The 18,362-nt window shown below is 42.6% G+C and overlaps 1 protein-coding gene across 1 annotated transcript in view; it reads left to right on the top strand.

Annotated features, from left to right (window-relative positions):
- IMPG1 (interphotoreceptor matrix proteoglycan 1) overlaps positions 1–18,362 on the top strand; it is a 167,280-nt gene that overhangs the window by 25,925 nt on the left and 122,993 nt on the right. Inside the window, exons 2-4 of the mRNA XM_045294325.1 lie at positions 1,784–2,017; positions 16,728–16,894; positions 17,155–17,183. Coding sequence (XP_045150260.1) covers positions 1,784–2,017; positions 16,728–16,894; positions 17,155–17,183 — 430 coding nt within the window. The remainder of the gene's footprint in view (positions 1–1,783; positions 2,018–16,727; positions 16,895–17,154; positions 17,184–18,362) is intronic.

An 18,362-nucleotide genomic window follows, 5' to 3' on the forward strand; every position in this document is an offset into this window, starting at 1 on the left:
CCATTCTCTTCGTGTATTCCTCCTCATTTTACATTGCTCCTCTGATTTGGCGTGTCCTGATGGGGGCTGTATGCCCGTTCCAATTCTGTGGAGACACAACCAACACTCTCCCCTCCTTCCTTCCTGGAGATTCATTCAAAAATGGTGCCATTGCTCAAAAGCCAATGTATCATTCTGAGACTCTTCAAAGTCATAGAGAATGTGTGCCCACTCCGACGCTCTCTACTACACCACCACCACCACCACCACCATCACACAAAGGAGGAATTTTTCTGCTTGATAACAAGATTTGAGCTGCTCTCAAGCTCAAATCTTGTCCAATCTAGTCTTTTCTCTACCAAAGATCAGAAGATATGAATCTGGGAGCCTTTTCTAGAAAAATAGGAAGATAAATACCTGTCAACCATATGCTTGGAATCTCAAGGGTCCATAATTAGTGGGCCTCACCCATCTACAGAAATTATTTTCTCAAAATACTGCCCACAAGTCAATTCTGACTCTGACCTCACATACCGTTCATGAGGCTGCAAATTTTTATGGGAGCAGAAACCTTCATATTTCTCTTGCCGAAGAGCTGATGGATTTGAACCTCTGACCTTGCCACCAAATGACAGAATGGATCAATGAGAGGTAATCAGAGAGCAGGACTGGAAACCTGGCTACGGTGTTAACATACACTGCACTGCTGTGCCTCCGACACCTGCTGTGGGTTGTGGTTTTGTGCCATTCTCACTCACTGTAACTCGTTAGGGCTGAGTTGAACCACCCCCATAGTGTTCCCTTGGACTGTAATCTATGTAAGCAACTCCCCAGCTCTTTTCTCCCAGGGAGCTTCCAGTGGGTTCGAACCACTATCCTTTTGATTAGCAGCTGAGTGAGTGCTTTAACCATGACATGTCCAGGACTCCTTCACAGTACTCAACTAGGTACTAGACTGAGGGGAACAAATGGGTGTCTGTTCTACCTAAACAACGGTTTTTTTGAGCCTAGCATGAGATAAAATATGTGATAATATATGTGAAAAAGTGCTTTATGAAGCTAAGATGTTATTAGGAAGTGTCCAGAAAGTTAAAAATGCGGGTTAGTCCTTGCATGAACACTCGCAGCAGTGCCAGCAGCATGAATCTCCTCCAGCCATCTCCTCTCTTTGCTCTCTCCATCCTTCCTGCCATCACTCCTATGCAAAAGTAAGCTTGCTCTGCAAACCACAACTCTCAAAGATCTCTTTGCTTCCCTTCCCCCCCCACCCCCACCCCCACTTGCTTTCAATCGGATTCCCGTCCCCTGAGCCTCTGCTTTACAGAAATCCTAGGGCAGCCACTAGAAGGTAGAGAAGTTACTTCTCTGGATTTTGTTCCCCCTTAGGATTTTATAAGCAGCCCATTTCCTCATCAAGAGTACACCTCTGGATACCACAATGCTTCAGCACTCCCCGCTTGAATTATAACGTCTATCAAAAGAAGCATCTCTCGGGAGGCTTGAGTGCTAAGTGGGGAATGATTTTAGAGAGATGTGTGGGAAATGATTTCATTATTTGGCAGTTCCTAAAGGCAAGATGATTTGGGAAGTTGTTTTCAAAAAAATACATTTAATCAGCTCCTTATACTATTTTCTAATTCCTGAAAATGCCTCATAATTGGAAAAGTATAGTTGACAGCTGCAGTGAGGTAGAAACTTCATAAAAGCAAAGGATTATAGTTATTATTTTATCTCATTCATTTATCTCTGTGTCACATAAATCATATAAACACATATATTCACAAGACCAATCTTTCTTATACAGATATCTCCATGAAAATCTATCATTCTGAAATAAAAGACATGGGCAATGCCCCAAGGATGGGAACAACAGAAGGCCCCACAGAAATGTTCCCAGGGTCCACCCTGAGAAGGATATTCAATTTGGCAAAGCATCGAGCAAAAAGATCCGTCTTTTCCCCAACTGGGGTTAAAGTCTGCCCACAAGAATCCATGAAACAAATTCTCGCCAGTCTTCAGGCTTACTATAGATTGAGAGGTAAGGAAAAAAAGATTAAATCTCTTTAGTCTTCCGGTCTTTCCATCCTTCCCTTTTATTTCTCTATACATTGCCTTCAGAATAAAACTTGCTTGGAGCCCAAGAGTTGTGAACAGTGATTCACTAATTCAGTAGGAACGAGTCATAAATATTCAAAAACATGGCAGAAATTTGCTCTTATAGGATTAAAATAATGTCTTATGCAGCCCAGAGCCATCAGGGAACACACAAGTCACCAGAAAATCTTGGTATCTTGGCTTTACCTCTGCTTCATTTTTGCCCTACATTGGACTTTAATGTTGTTCTTCTGAAGAGAGCATGGGGTGTTTTCAGGATCACATACCAAAGCATGCTGATTTGTGACTTAAGATTTCATATTTCAAAAGCAGCATTACAATCCAGATTCTCTTGCTACATTTAAATTGTTTACTACAGATAATCCTCTGAAGTTTGGAATCCACGTGCAAAGTAGCACAAATTAACAATGGTTACCAAGATACGATGCAAGGGTGTTAACAGATTTACAATACAGTCATTGTGGTTTCCATGTTTACCCCTAGAGAACATAACACGGTCTTACAACATCTCCAGAAATCACTTTAGACTTAAATCACACTACAGCCCTCAATAACTGCCTTTTTCATTCACTAAGCACAAATGAAAAAAGCTCACATGGCTTCTTCTTTAAAGAAAGACAAAGAAAAACTTTGATAGCTGCTATTAAATGTTCCAGGTTGTTGCTGTTGCTGTAAGGTGCCATTGAGTCCATCCGGACTCATGGCGACGGTTCTGTTGGGTCTCCAGAGAAGCAAAACCATGGCACTTGTGTTTGTATATAGAAAGAGGTTTGCAGTAGAGAATGGCTTATATCGCTATAGAAGTAGGTAAGTCAGGATTGTCCTGATGCTTGTGAAAGCTGACAAAAAATGAAAAAGGATAACAAGGCAGGAGGCAGAAGCAAACAGGCTGGTGGCTGCAGAGGCAAATGAATGCAAATTCGGCCAAATGAATGCATTAAATGAATCCACTGTCTGCAGTCTGCTGACAGCTCCTGGGATTGGCAAGTGACCCAATGAGAGATAATGAACCAAAGGCAGGATCCAGCTCCAAGAGAAGTGGAAGGTCCCAAAAGATCTCAGCCCTGCTTGGTCTCTCACTTACAAAAGGCCACACCCCCAAGGAGGTGTCATCAGGCTGTGATTTGATTGAGAACGTGGGCTCCACCCCTATTCTCATAACTCTCTCATCACCGTGACGCTATGGACAACAAAACAAGGCACTGTCTGGCCTTGTGCCATCCTCACAATAGATATTACGTTTGAGCCATTGTGGCAGGCACTGTGCTGACCCATTGCCTGGATCTTTTCTGCTGCCCCTCTACTTTACCAAGCATGGTGCCCTGCTCCAGGGGCGATCTCTCCTGATAACATGTCCAAAGTACATGAGACAAAGTCTCACTGTCCTTGTTTCGAAGGAACATTCTAGCTGTACCTCTTCCAAGATAGATTTGCTTGTTCCTTTGGCAGTCCATGGTACTTTCAATATTCTTCATCAGCACCATCATTCACATGCATCCATTCTTCTGCTGCCTTCTTTATTAGGTTTCCAGTGTTCACATGCATATGCGGTGGGTGAATGGCCTGGGGCAGGTACACCTTGTCCTCAAAATGACATCGATGCAAATCAAGTTCTGTACCCTGGAGCAAACAGTGGAGCCAATTCACTCAGTCCAAGTCAGAGGAAGAAAGAACAGGTTTATTTTAGAAGGTGACACCAGCCAGAGGCCAGCAGCAATGCAGCTGTTTTGCGATCCGGCATTCTGTTTGAGATCAGAATCCATAGGGAATGTACAGTATACCTTTTACTTCGGAATTTATACTTCAGGTGTCATGTATAGATGTTTTACATTAACTCAGGTTTCCGGGAAACAATTGCTGACCATGAACAAGCAAAGAGAACAATAAAGTTCTTTTAATTTGGGGCTAGTCTCAGGATGTCTTTGTGGACTACCTGGATAGCAGGACCCAGCTTTCAATTACTGGCAGTCAGGTAAATAAGAGAAGATGCTCAACGTTCTCTGATCTTTCTAGAAGACATCCACATCCAGCCTCTCTGCCTTTCAGCAACGTAGTGAGTTGTAAAAATTCCCCAGAGTCTACATTAAGCACCTTAGGCTAGCCATATTTAATAAAAGGGATATTTCTAACTACACTAAATTTAAGTAAAATCACTTAGGTTACATCTCTGTTCTTTAACACTTTCTAGAAGCCTTGCTCAGCAGATTTACCCAAAGCAAGACCTCATTTGATTTCTTCATCGCTGCTTCCGTGAGTTTTGATGTGAATCCAAGTAAAATTAAATGCTTGACAACATCAGTTGTTTTCTCGGTTCTTCCAGCATGAGGTTGTCTATTGGCTCAGCTCTGGGGAATTTTATCTTCTTGACATTGAGTTGCACTCTGTCTTGAAGGCTGCACTCTTTGACCTCCATCAGCAAGTGCTTCAAGGCCTCTTCATCTTCCGTGAGCAAGGTGTGTTAGCTGCATGTTGCAGGGCATTATTAAGCCTTCCTCTAACCCTTATGCCATGTGCTTCATGTAGTACAGATCATGTGTTCGGCATACAGACTGAATAAACATGGTGAAAGGATACAACCCAGGCACACACCATTTCTGGTTTGAAAATATACAGTATTCCCTTGTTCTGCCTGTGTGACTGCTTTTTGGTCTACATATTCGTTCTGCATGAACACAATGAAGTGTTCTGGAATTCCTATTCTTCCCATGTGATTCATAGTTTGTTAGGATCCATACAGTCAAATTCATTTGCATAGTTAATAAAACACAAGTAAACATCTTTCTGATAACACCAAATAACGCCAAGGATCTTGACTATTGTAATCCTAAACTCAATCTTATATGTGAGAGACGAGGAGACTTGCACACTGGTTGTTTGCAGCCATTCCCAAAAGCGTAGTCTTCTAGAAGCGTATGGAGCCAAGAGTTTGATTCAGCTCTAGTCTGTGGCAGGTGCGCACAATAGCGACTGAGAACTTGCTTCATGACACTAACATGCAGCGAAGTTACCTGTTAAGATGTCCAAGGGTTGAATTAATTTGGAGGGTTCTTATTGAGTGCTGAAGGCATAATTAACTAACAGTCTCCAAAATATGAGACTTATCATCCTCGTGTGACTCATTTTTGAATGGAAGTAAAGAGATACGTGCATTCTGACAGAAACCTTGTCCACAGTGCGATGGAAAGTACCGGATCATATTCAGCAGGACTTAATTATAGTAACTCAAGGGCACTATATCAACTCTCTGAGGTCTTAGCACAATGACCCTCCATTGCAAGTTCTCAGCAAATGCTTGCTGATGGATATAGGAGGCCAAGGAGCACACGGAGAATGAAAAGAAAGGGTAGTAACATCCCTAAATTATTCATATTAATGTGACTATACGTCCATTAGATCATGAATTTTGTAAGTTCCATATTGCTTGAGCACAGATATATAGTATTTGCAGGGCAATGAAATAGACGTATGTATTGCTAACTATTTTCATGTAACTAGTAATTTTTTACAACATCCACAAATAAGATTCACTGCAGATATTTTCAGAATAGACTATTTATTGCTGAAATGGAATTTTGAGCTCAGAAATTTTATTCTTAGCCCTTGATTTTGGATTAAGTTTGCCTTTTTCATTCTTGTTTCTACGGATGAAACAAACCACTCTTTATGACCCTATAGCAGTGGCAGTTCATTATCTTTATGGTTGTCCCTGGGGGATATGAAATTCATCAGTGCTGGTTTCTTATGTCTAAAAAATTGGCCCACAAAGAAACCAGGAATAAGAGCCAGCTACAAAGCAGTGTTCCTTTGACAGGGTAACACACTCACCGCTGTCATTACTGCTTTTACAAAATCATCTGTGGGCATCTGTCAAACTTAATGGTGAAGGAAATGCTTACATTCTGCAAAACAAATGAAATAGAGAGCTTTGAAAAAACAAAATGAAACAATGCTGAAAGCAACGCAATTGGAAGCACAATTGGAGCCTTGCTACAGAATATGAACACGCGCGTGCCCGACACAACTGCAAGCGCAGGGGCTTCCTGGGGTACTTTCACATCCTCTGCTTGGCGTTCCTGATCCCAACGTCAGTGTTTCCCTTCGGGACCTGATCTCCTCTCCTCTCCTCTCCTCTCCTCCCCTTCTCTTTCACTCTTCCCTGTATCAAAAACTAATTCTGTGTGACTGGAGAGTTTTAACAAGGAATAGAGTCCAGTTTCTTTCTATCCCAAATTTAACAACAAACCAGCAATATTGCCAACTGAGGACTTGTAAGAAATGTAGAATCTGAAATCCTATCCGCAGAACGACTGTCAGAAGCTAGATGTTAGCAAAATAACCAAGAATTGGTTTGCACCTCAAAGTAACTGAGGTCTAAGAGAGTGAGGGAATAGAGCAGACTTAGAACCCAGTGTCCTGACTTCCATTTCAGTGTCTGAGCTATGCCCTTAAAGTGTGCCCAACACTGTGGTGGACATATTTTTTATAACTGTGCTATAATTTAATCCTGCCTGCCAACCTGAACTTTCAACTACAGACAACTATGCCTGCTTTCCAGGACATGGGAATCTCAGGAGTTCTTCCTGTCTTGCCAAAGAGCCTAACATCTGGCAGTCAGCAGAAAAACTGAGACTGTGCTGGAATGTCAGGTGTTAACCAGTGAGCGTAGGATGACGGGGGAATCAAGACCATGGATTGCTCTAAAACCTCGGTGGCAATTCCCCTCTGTAGTTTCAGATATGATGACACAAGAGGAGGAAATCAAGGGTTAGAAAGATCTAACTCTGAGATCTTTGCAAAGTCCTCCTCGCTCTGAGATCTTCTGATGCTTCAAGTTCCAAGAGTTCTTTTGATGTTGCCTTCGTAAGGGAACGACACTCCCAGGAGGTTGTGCGCTGCTCCTCCCGGTCTCACAATCCCAGAGGGATTCTGTGCCTCCTATTTTATGGTAAATTTCAAGGAGGCAGAAAAATGACTTGAGAGCCTACAGAAAGAGTAACCCCTCACAAAGAGTCTGAGAAAATCTCCTGTCCCTGTTTCATTTTGTATATTTGATCCCTATAAACTACAATGTCCCAGGGAGATCATTCTTCAAATAGTCCCAAACAACTGTGCTTCTGGGAGAAATTTCTCCCAGACCCTTCTCAAAAAGAAGATGTTGATGGAGCTGAGGGGGTGCTGTGTCCCTGGGGGGAGGGAAGGGTAGCAGGGAAAAAGGAGGACTGAGAAGCTATAAGCACCAGAAACAGGCATCTCCTACTAGATCATCAGCCTCAATGTTGCCAACTACATGCCAGGGTGCTGCATGCAGTCATTTCTGCATAGCTATTGATATATCCAGGGCTACAAAGCACTAAGGAAAATGAACTATATACGTCGATATTGTATTCCAGCATAGCAATTGTGTTTGACAGGGTTTTCTAGAGAAACAAAACCAGGACACTTACGATTATACTCGTGTATATATATAAAAGGATAGCTTTTTATAGCAAGAAGGAATATAACAGCTTATTAGTCCACACAGCAGTACAGAGAGTTCAACCCAATTCACTTTGTGGGACAGTTAATATACGGAAGGTCCTTCCAATTCACACTGGCCCTAGTCCAAGGTCAAGGAAGCAGAGAGCCAAGGGGCTGGCGGGAGATTCGGAGTCTGCCCACAGGCAAAATGAGCAGAGTAGGCCCACAGGCAGTAGACACAGCCCGGTGGGGCGGCACCAGCAGGAAGGTAAGATGTAGAGCAGTAGCAGAGGCGGGTAGCACAGCAGTTTAGGAAGCAGGTCACGATGGAGCCTCGAGGCACAAAGCAAGGCACGGCAACATGACCCAGGGGTTGGCACAGCCCACAGGTCTCACAGAGCACCGAACTGGGCAGCAGAGTGCTAGTTTAATCCGCGGAAGAGGCCGGAATTGAACAGCCATTTATCTCAGTCACCCTCCAATCAAGCTACTACCTGATTGACAAGCTAACCTCCGCCCACATGTGCCTACAGGAGCCATGTTGCCCCCCAAACAACCTATCACAGCAATGATCACGACCCGATGCTCGCGATCACAGGGCCAGACTACAGTTCATTGGACTATGCATAAAGTAAATATGAGTTGGTGACTATTAAACAGCAACTAACAAAAACAATATGCAAAATCATACAATGCCCCTAAGCTATAGTTTGGGATAGAGGGAAAGAAATCAGCTGAAGGTTACAATGTACTGAAAAAATTTAAAAGACCACATCTAAAACCAAAACCATTGCCAAGCCCTCAGACGCAGTTCTGGTTTATACAAAATACTGTATCTCCAGCGCTGATTTTTTTAGCTAAACCAGAAGTTGCACTGGGAAAAGCCGGGAGCATTAAGTACTATCCCCCAGGGGCACGTGCAGTCTATAAATGAGAAGGAGAGCAGGGAGATGGATTTGCTCAAACTGGGCACACATGTAGGGTCTGGGCAAACCTGCAAGCCTTAACGTGTTGTTTCTTGCTTCTTGATCGGGAGACTCTGGACTGAACACCGTGCTCTAGAGCCTAAGCGTCAGTGTCAGGAAAGGCCTTACCACTCCCAAATCGTTACCTGACAGAGTCACAGTCACCCAGTGGCTGCTCCAGGGCATGAGTATCCCTGGGCTTTCCAGGTGTGCTGCCCCTCACAGTTTCCCCAAGACATGGAAGTCACTGGCACCACTGTAAGTGGTGGAAACTGCATGCTCTCCTGGTGTGGGAAGTCACTAAGTAAAAGGTCAATTAGTTTGCAGTTTCTGGTGGTCGAGTTATCACTTAAAGTGAACTTCTATTGTTCTAGAATTTTCTTTGTCTCTTAAATCTGAAAACTAGGAAAACTCTACATGTAAAAGTAAACGGAGAGGAAGAAAGGCTAGGAATACAAATCTTCAAACAGGTGTTCTCACCTTTTCCCTCCCCAGCGCCCCTTTTCTCAGTCAGCACAGCAGTCAGTGTGACTTTAGAAAGTGACACAGTGTCAGGCCCAAAGTCCCTTACTGACCCTCATCCTACTAGAAGTAAACACTAGCCAATTATAAAAGAAGTAATATCAACTATAGCAGGGGGCATTGATATTTTTCTTATTAACCCCCTAAAATGATTATACCCGTGCATGCTTTTTAATTAACATTTACAGTTCTTCATTGTAAGTTTAAATAATGGGATAGAATGTGTAGCTTTAGTTGAGTTGGAAATATTGAAGGAGTAAAACATTCTTATGTGTACAATGACATCTACTACTGCCACTTTAGAGTTACTACGCATACTCTTAAGCACATGAGCAAGCTCTTTTTAACAGTTGGAGGGAGTATGTAGTTCTGTTTTCTCCATAAACTTATATTTCCATTCCATTTCTCCTCAGAATTTTATCTTAATACAGCATGTTTATACTTATAAAATTCTGTTATCGAGTGCTCTAAAAAAATTCCATAAGACAACTGTTAGATAAATTGAAATTACCTTTATTTCTTGTGACTATAGTTTTATGTGTATTATTTCCTGGATTTAGTTGTCTTTACAATTATCTCTAAGTATATTTGGTTAAAACAAATAGCTATATTATCAACTTGACAAATCTTTTTAAAGTAAATATTTTATTAGCAAATAAGAGTCTGGTTAGATCTGGGTTTTAAAGGCACTAAGAGCCCCTGTGGCATAAAGGTTAAAAGTGGGGCTGCTAACCAAGGTCAGTCTTGAAACCACCAGCCTATCGGAGGGAAAAACCGAGGCTTTCCACTCCCATGAGCAGTTATGGCTCAAAAGTTCACCGGGGCAGGTCTACCTTGTCCTGTAGCATCTCTATGTTGGAATCAACTCGATAGCAGTGAGTTTGGGTTTTTTCTGTCTTTTAATAACTAGAAATGAAATGAAGAATGGGCTTTTACAGAGGGCTCATGTAAATGGGAGGCTCTATACCTTGGTCTTTATTAGTTTCTCTTCTATCTGCATCAGGCTGCTTTAATTTGGACTTTTCATTGATTCGTGTATCATTTCTTCTTATTATATTGCATTAACTCAAAGAGATAGAATTACACATCAATTTTAATCCAATTCTTTACTCTTTTACTTGGTTTTCCTTAAGTGCTGACAAAACTTGATTACAAAAATAAGTACATGACTACAATGAAGGGAAATTACTTGCTGTGTCTCTACTATCCATAGTCTTTATAATCCCCACCAAATAAATAGGTAAGATCCTGCAAATAGGGTGTAGAACTCTAATAGAGGGAATTGATACATTTTGCCATCCTATAAAGTGAGTCATTCCAAAGACAGGAACAGATAATCCCACAACCAGGAAGAAAGAAGACACAGAAATGAGAAATGTCCGAAACCCCTGTGTGCAGAGGCAGGTGGTACAGGAGCAGCACGGAAGCCATGAGACACAGCTGCAGGCCTCCTGGCCCACAGGATGGACAAAGCTGAGTGACTTGGGCAGGAGGTTGACTTGCAAAATGGGGTACCCTTTGGGCATTTATCAACACTGAAGGAACTTTTCTATGCCAAGAAATTTGGAAGACAGCCACTTGGCCAACTGATTGGAAGAGATTCATTCTTGTACGCATTCCAAAGACCTAGAAGAATGCACAAACTATAGAACAACATCATTATTATCACATGCAAATAAAATTTTGCTGAAGAGCATCCAACAACATTTACAGCAGCACACTGACAAAGAGGTGTCAGAATTCAGCCCAGATTCTGAAGAGAATGTGAAACAAAAGGCTTCATTGCTGATGTTGGATAGATCTAGGCTGAAAGCAGAGTGTGTTAGGCAGGGTTCTCTGGAAAAACAAAACCAGGACACGTATGATTAGGTAGATGATGATGATAGATAGATGGATTTATACAGCAAGAAGGAATATAACAACTAATTAGTCCACACAGCAGTACAGAGGGGTCAGTTCAACTCATTCTCATGGAACAGTTAATAGATTGAAAGTCCTTCAACTCACCAGCATGTTAGCTCAAGGAGGAGGAAGCAGGCTGCAGAGTCTTCCCTCAGGCAAGACAGAGCTTATGAAACAAGCACTGACGGGATCTTGAACTCAAGCGATGCCCAACTATAGGATCCATTAGCCTCAAGCTCAAGCGATGTGCACACCAGCAGCATGGCGAAGCAGGTCTCAAAGGAGCCTCAAGCTCAAGAGACACAATTCATGGGTTGGCTTAGCCTACAGGTCATACAGCAAATAGTTGAGGCAGAAAACTAGCTAAAACAACAGCACGCTAGTCAGACCACCAGAGAGCAAGAAAGACAGAGGTGGGCCTTGCAGTGCCATGGATCTCATTGCCCTCCAATCAAGCTATGACGTGATTAAACTCCGCCCACACAGTCCTACAGGCCTAGTTAGTATGATAAACCTATCACACAGAGACTAACAGGAAAATGTTTACTTGTCTCTTATTGGCCATGGAAAGGCAAGCAATTATGTGAATCATAACAAAGTATGGATAGGCTTCATAAGAATGGCAATTCCAGAATATATCATTGTACTCATGTGGAACTTGTACATGGATCAAGAGCAGCAGTTGGGAGACCACCACAATGGAATCCTGTTGTTGCTATTGTTGTCGGGTGACATTGAATCAGCTACAAACCATAGAGACACTGTGCACAACAGAAGGAAACACTGTGCGGTGCTGCACCATGCTCCCAGTTGTTCCCATGCCTGAGCCCATTGTTACAGCTATGGTGCCCATCCATCTCTTTGAGGACCTTCCTGACCTTCACTGCCCTTCCACTTTGCCAAGCTTGCTGTCCTACTCCAGGGACGGATCTCTCCTGACATTAGGCCCAAAGTACGTATGCCAAAGTCTTGCCCTCTTTTCCTCCGAGGAACGCTCTGGCCATACTGCCTCCAAAACAGATGCCTTTGCCCTTTAGCTGTCTACTCTTCGGCAGCACCACGATTCAGATGCATTGATTCTTTTACGGTCCTCCATCGTCAATGTCCAACTTTTACCTGCATCTGAGGCAATGGAAAATACAGTGGCTTGGGTCAAGTACACCTTAGTCCTCAGGTAACTTCCTTACTTTTCCATACTCTAAAGAGTTTTGTACAGCAGATTTGTAATCCATCTTTTGATCTTTTCTTTTAATCATTCTATTAGGGGCTCATACAACTCTTATCACAATCCATACACACATCAATTGTGTAAAGCACATTTGTACATTCATTGCCCTTATCATTCTCAAAACATCTGCTCTCCACTTAAGCCCTTGGCACCAGGTCCTCTTTTTCCCCCTCCCTCTCCACTCCTCCCTCCCTCATGAACCCTTGATAATTTATAAATTATTATTTTGTCATATCTTGCCCTGTCCGATGTCTCCCTTCACCCACTTTTCTGTTGTCCATCCCCCAGGGAGGAGGTCACACATAGATCCTTGTAATCGGTTCCCCCTTTCTAACCCACTCTCCCTCTACCCTCCCATATCGCCACTCACACCACTGGTCCTAAAGGGATCATCCGCCCTGTTTTCAGTTCCTATCTGTACCAGTGTACACCCTCTAATCTAGCCAGACTTGCAAGGTAGAATTGGGATCATGATAATGGGGGGCGGAGGAAGCATTTAGGAATTAGAGTAAAATTGTATTTTTCATCATTGCTACAGTGCACCCTGTCTGGCTTGTCTCCTCCCTGAGACCCCTCTGCAAGGGGTTCTCCAGTGGCCTACAAACGGGCTTTGGGTCTCCACTCCACACTCCCTCCCCTCATTCGCTATGGTAAGATTTTTTTCTTCTGATGATGCCTGATACCTGATCCCTTGAACACCTTGTGATTGCACAGGCTGGTGTGCTTCTTCCATGTGGGCTTTGTTGCTTGACTGTCGCTTCTATGAACATTGATTGTGGATCTGTGGTAGTTATATAATCATTTGTCAATTTGAAAGGATTATGAGTGAAGGGGTGGAGTCTAGCCTGTCAATCAAGTGATAGCCGATGAGGCCTCTGTGTGGGCATGGCCTTCTGAGGATTCTGGGAACTCCTGGATTTCCTCCTTGGAGACAGGAGACACTATTCTCTGCTCACTCCCTGCAAGACATTTCTTGAGAAGCCACAGGAAGCTACCCTGATGCAGCCAGAACCCTGGGAGTTGGAGGAACCACATGGAGATCCCTGCCAGCTCTGAGATGCTTATGCCACCAGTGGATCCACAAGACTTCCCGCCCACTGGCCTCTGATCTTCCTGCATTTGGCATCATTGTATGTGTTTCGTGAATCAGAAGAAGACTTTATAGATTGGTATCAGGCATATGGGCTAATATCGGATTTATGGACTTGATCTAGACTGGGCTGGGATGTGTTCTCAATATTCAACTACTCTTTTGTATAAAGCTCTTTCTTATACACATATCAGTGTCCATGAATTGGTTTCTCTAGTCTACCTGGACTAACACAGGATCTAAGCAAGACAAAATCCTTGACAACTCAAACCTTTTATTAATTTATCATGATGTCACCGATTGGTCCTGTTTTGAGGATTTGGTCTTTTGTACCTTGAGTTTTAATCCATACTGAAGACTGCAATCTTTGATCTTCATCAGCAAGTGCTTCAAATCCTTTCAGCAAGCAAGGTTGTGTCATCTGCCTATTGAGTGAGGTAGTACGCCTTACTTGAATCCTGATGCCATCCTCTTCTTCAGATAATCCAGCTTCTCTGATGATTTGCTCAGCACACAGACTGAATAAGAACAGTGAAATGATACAACACTGACACACCCTTATTTTTAAAACCATGTAGTATTTATTCCCTTGTTCTGTTTGCATAACTACCTCTTGATCCATGTACAAATTCCTCATGATCACAATGAAGTATTCTGGAATTCCATTTCTTCTCAAGGTTGGCTATAGTTTAGTATGTCCCACAGTTGAATGCCTTGACATAGTCAATAAAAGACAAATAAACACCTTTCTTGTATTCTCTGCTTTCAGTCAAGATCCACATGACATCGCCAATGATATCCCTTGTTACACAACCTCTTCTGAATCCTACTGAACTTTTGGAAGTTCTGTGTCAATGTACTGCTGCAATCTTGTTGGATAATCTTCGGTCAAATTTTACTTGCATGCAATATCAATGATATAATTCTACAGTTTGAGAACTCTGTTGGGTCACCTTTCTTTGGAATGGGCACAAATATGGATCTCTTTCAACCCATTGGCCAAGTGGCTATCTTCCAAATTTTCTGGCATGAAAGAGTGAGTGCTTCTGGTGCCCCATCAGCTTGATGAAATATTCCTATTGGTATTCCATCACTTCCTAAAGCCTTGTTTGGGGCTATTGTATTCAGTTACGTTTGAAGTTCTACCTTTGGCACCATTTGCTCTTGTTCAGATTCTACCTCTTTCGGGTAGAGTGACTGTGTACTTTTTCCATCTTCTCTTGATGCTTCCTGCAGCATTCAATATTTTGCCCATAGAGTCTTTCAATCCTGCAACTTGAGGCTTGACTAGTGCATGGTTTAAAATCAGGAAAGGAGTACACCAGGGTTGTACCTTCTCACCATATGTATTCAGAGAATCTGGGTTATATGACAAGGACACAGTATCAGGAGAAGACGAAGGCCTAGTAATAACCTTAACAACCTGTGATATACAGATGACACAACATTGCTTGCTGAAAGTGAGGAAGGACTAGAAGCACTTGCTAATGAAGATCAAAACTGCAGCCTTCAGTAAGGATTAAGACTCGATGTAAAGAAAACCAAAGACCTCACAACTACACCAAAAGGTAACATCATGATAAATGGAGAAAAGATTGATGTTGTCAAGGGTTTCATCTTACTTGGATCCACAATCAATGCTGGTGGAAGCAGAGTGAAGAGATCAAATGAAACACTGCGTTGGGTGATTGTGCTGCACAAGACCTCTATAAAGTGCTGAGAGCAAGGAGGTTGCTTTTCAAACTAAGATGCACCTGACCCAATCTTTGATCTTTTCAGTCACACAACTTTCCACACGTGAAAGTTGGGCCTGGAATCAAGAAGAATAGATGCATTTGCATTAGGGTGCTGGTGGAAGATATTGAAAGTACAATGGACTACAAAAATAAAAAACAAACATGTCTTGGCAAAAGTAAAGCCAGTATGCTCCTTAGAAGCAAGGATGCCGCGACTTTGTCTCTGGTGCTCTGGGCATGTTATCAGCGTGGTACCAGTCCCTAGAAAAGGACAGCATGCTTGGTAGAGGAGAGAGGCAGCAAAAAAGAGGAAGCCTCTCCACCAGATGGACTGATAGTGCTTACAGCAATGGGCTCAGACCTGAGAACAATTGTGCGATGGTGCAGGACCAGGACATGTGTGGCTCTGGTGTACAAAAGGTCAGAGTCAGAACCAATTCAATGGCACCTAACAACCACAAAGGAGCTGTGCACCTTTGACCAAGTGACTGCATGACTGAGAGACCAAGAACGAAGACATGCCTGTGTTGTCAACTAAAGAATTCTATCCATAATATCTTGTAGTCAGTTAGCTTCCCCAATAATCCCATAATTGTACTGTCTGCGAGTTGCATGTGCCATTGCCGGGTGATCAAACTTAGCATAGAAGTGGAGTGCCACGGAAGTGACTGCTGGCATGAGAATAGATAAAGGAAGTTGAAAGGTCGGGCCTCTGTGTGGGAATCAGCACTGAGCTGGGGTGGAGCTGTCTTCCATCTGAAGCTGGAGGAGGTCAGATAGGACTTCCAAGTCACTTCTTCAGGGACAGACAATGTTTTGTTATATTAACATACTTAATTTTTTATATTTCTCTTGCATTATTTCTCAACAACCACATCTCACAGTGTAGCATCATCATTTTTAATTATCTGTCAGCTGCCAACGTCCTTCAGTCTAATTGTTAACTAAAAGCCAAAATCAGGAGCCATTTGAGTAACAAAAGCCTATGTCCTCCCTCCAATAAATCCATTTCCTTTCTCAACCTTAACACTATTCTTTCAAATTCTCCCTTGTTGCAACCGAAGGGCAATGAGATCAGGGATAAATGAATGGAGAAAGGATTATGACCGAAAGGGGAGAGAAAGGGAGGCGTGTGCCCTGGGGCAGTCCAGTTGCAGGCAAGCATGCACTGGGAAGTTGGGACCTCGGCACTGATTCCCTTTCAATTGTGGGCCTGCTCGTCCTTTTGAAAGTTTTCAATTAAAGCTGGGCTGCCTGTACCCTCGTTTGAAGACTATTTGTCTATCATCTGCTACACAATATTCTTCCCTCCTGACATCTTTGTGGCTTCACCTTCTCTCCCTCTCAATCTTGCTCCCATCAGCACTAACCTCGTGGCTGTCGCTGCAATGCTGCGGGCTCTCTCACCGGGAGGCACTTGCTTTGCCCAAGCTGCTAAAGCATCACCTTTAGAGTCAGGTCTTCCTAGAACTCTATTTTAAATTTCAACCTTACACACACACACACACACACACACACACACACACACACTTCCATTTTTTTCTAAGCAGCACACAGTGGCTGCTCCATAAAGCTTTCTTAAATTAATTCATTTCTCTGAGGTATAAATTAGTGTCACCATAAACCATAAAAGACCTCCCCGTGTTATAAACGTGTGCTTGAGTTAAGGAAGGAGATCTTCTTAGGATGTGGCCGCTTGGCCAGTTTTCCATCGCAATGCTTTTGTATTGCAGTATGTCAGGAAGCAGTGTGGGAAGCGTATCGGATCTTTTGGGATCGCATTCCTGACACAGGGGAATACCAAGACTGGGTCAGCATCTGCCAGCAGGAAACCTTCTGCCCCTTTGATATTGGGAAAAATTTCAGCAACTCCCCAGAACACCTGGCACTTCTTCAGCAGGTAAGCCTAGACAGGGTTGTTTGTTTGGGACACTAACTAAACCTCTGCCCAGGCCTCCTGTCTCTGCCCCTTGTGAACTGGCTTTCACAGATGAAGAAATAGTGGAAGATCCCTGATAAGTCGAACAGGAATTTTATTCTTGAAAAATAACAGTTATACAGACAAGTTGAAATGAAGCCGACAGGAAGTGGGATGAAAATAGACCTCGGCTCTTCCACTGGCATTATCTCCTGGTAAAATTACTTTCTCTTTTTTTACAGAGACTAAAACAGACAACCTTCCCTGAGAGGTAAGCACCCAAATTAAAGTGTTATGTGTTCTTGACTTTTGAAAGATCATATAATGGAGCAAGACTGCGCTATTGTACCTTTCTGATAGTATGCCAGCCACCGAGATCTGTGTAGGTTATTCTGATGGACCATGTATGCATAACTTCTGCTGAAGATAAATGAGTATATAAAAAGAAAAAAATTATAGATATTATAGGTGGAGACAGATCTTTGCATTTGTCTTGTAGATGAGCTGAATTGCTTATGGTGAGAAGTATCTAATGTGTATCCTCACCAAAGCAATTAAAATTGTTTAATTTTAGAACTAATAGTAAACTATTAAGGAGGCCTGGTGGCATGGCTGGGTAAGTGTTGTACTCTAACTGCAAGGCCAGTGGTTCAAACCCACCAGTCACTTCACAGGAGAAATATGAGGCTGGCCTCAGAAACCTTATAAAGGATTGCTAGAACTTGGAGTCAACTAGATGGCTATGGGTTTGGCTTGCATTTTGCCTGTGGTAAATTATTAGTTACATCAAAAATGTTTAATATACCCAGAGTAACTGAATTTTGAACTCTCATTTGGTATTCTGTAAAGTGTCAATATTCCTCAATCTAAATCACTGATGCACTGAGCTTTATCCTCAACCAGAGCTAAATAGCAAATGAGAAAATCAAAATGAAAAAATCAGAAAAAGGAAAAGTGTGTTAGGTAAAACAATTAAAAGAAGAGGGATATTCTAATCAAACTGTAATTGTTCAAATAACATACATTTTATAACATTTAAAAGTCTAACTCTACAGAGAATAATGCCATGAAGTGATAAATTTAGTCTCTGAATGACCAGCCATTCTTCATAACGCTTCACACGTGGTCCTTTGTTTCCGCTCCTTTTGCCGCCAACCTCGCCCAGGATCTTAAGAATTTACACTGGATAAAAGCCAACCCTCTTCCTAACAGATTTCTCGGCCTCTCATCACTGCCCGTCCTGGGTTTGCAAGACTGCTGCTAGAAACGAAATCTGAAATTTTTCATTTCTTATATGAGTCCTATTTGGTGGCTTTCCAAAGATTCCCACATCTGCCGGTTGCCCTTCTGCACTGTCACGGTTTTCCAAAGATTCCCACATCTGCCCGTTGCCCTTCTGCAGTGTCACGGTTTTCCAAAGATTCCCACATCTGCCGGTTGCCCTTCTGCA

The sequence above is a fragment of the Echinops telfairi genome, unplaced genomic scaffold (genome assembly GCF_000313985.2).
Source record: "Echinops telfairi isolate 266 unplaced genomic scaffold, ASM31398v2 ScPeMD7_3533;HRSCAF=4204_0, whole genome shotgun sequence".
Taxonomy (NCBI): Eukaryota; Metazoa; Chordata; class Mammalia; order Afrosoricida; family Tenrecidae; genus Echinops; species Echinops telfairi.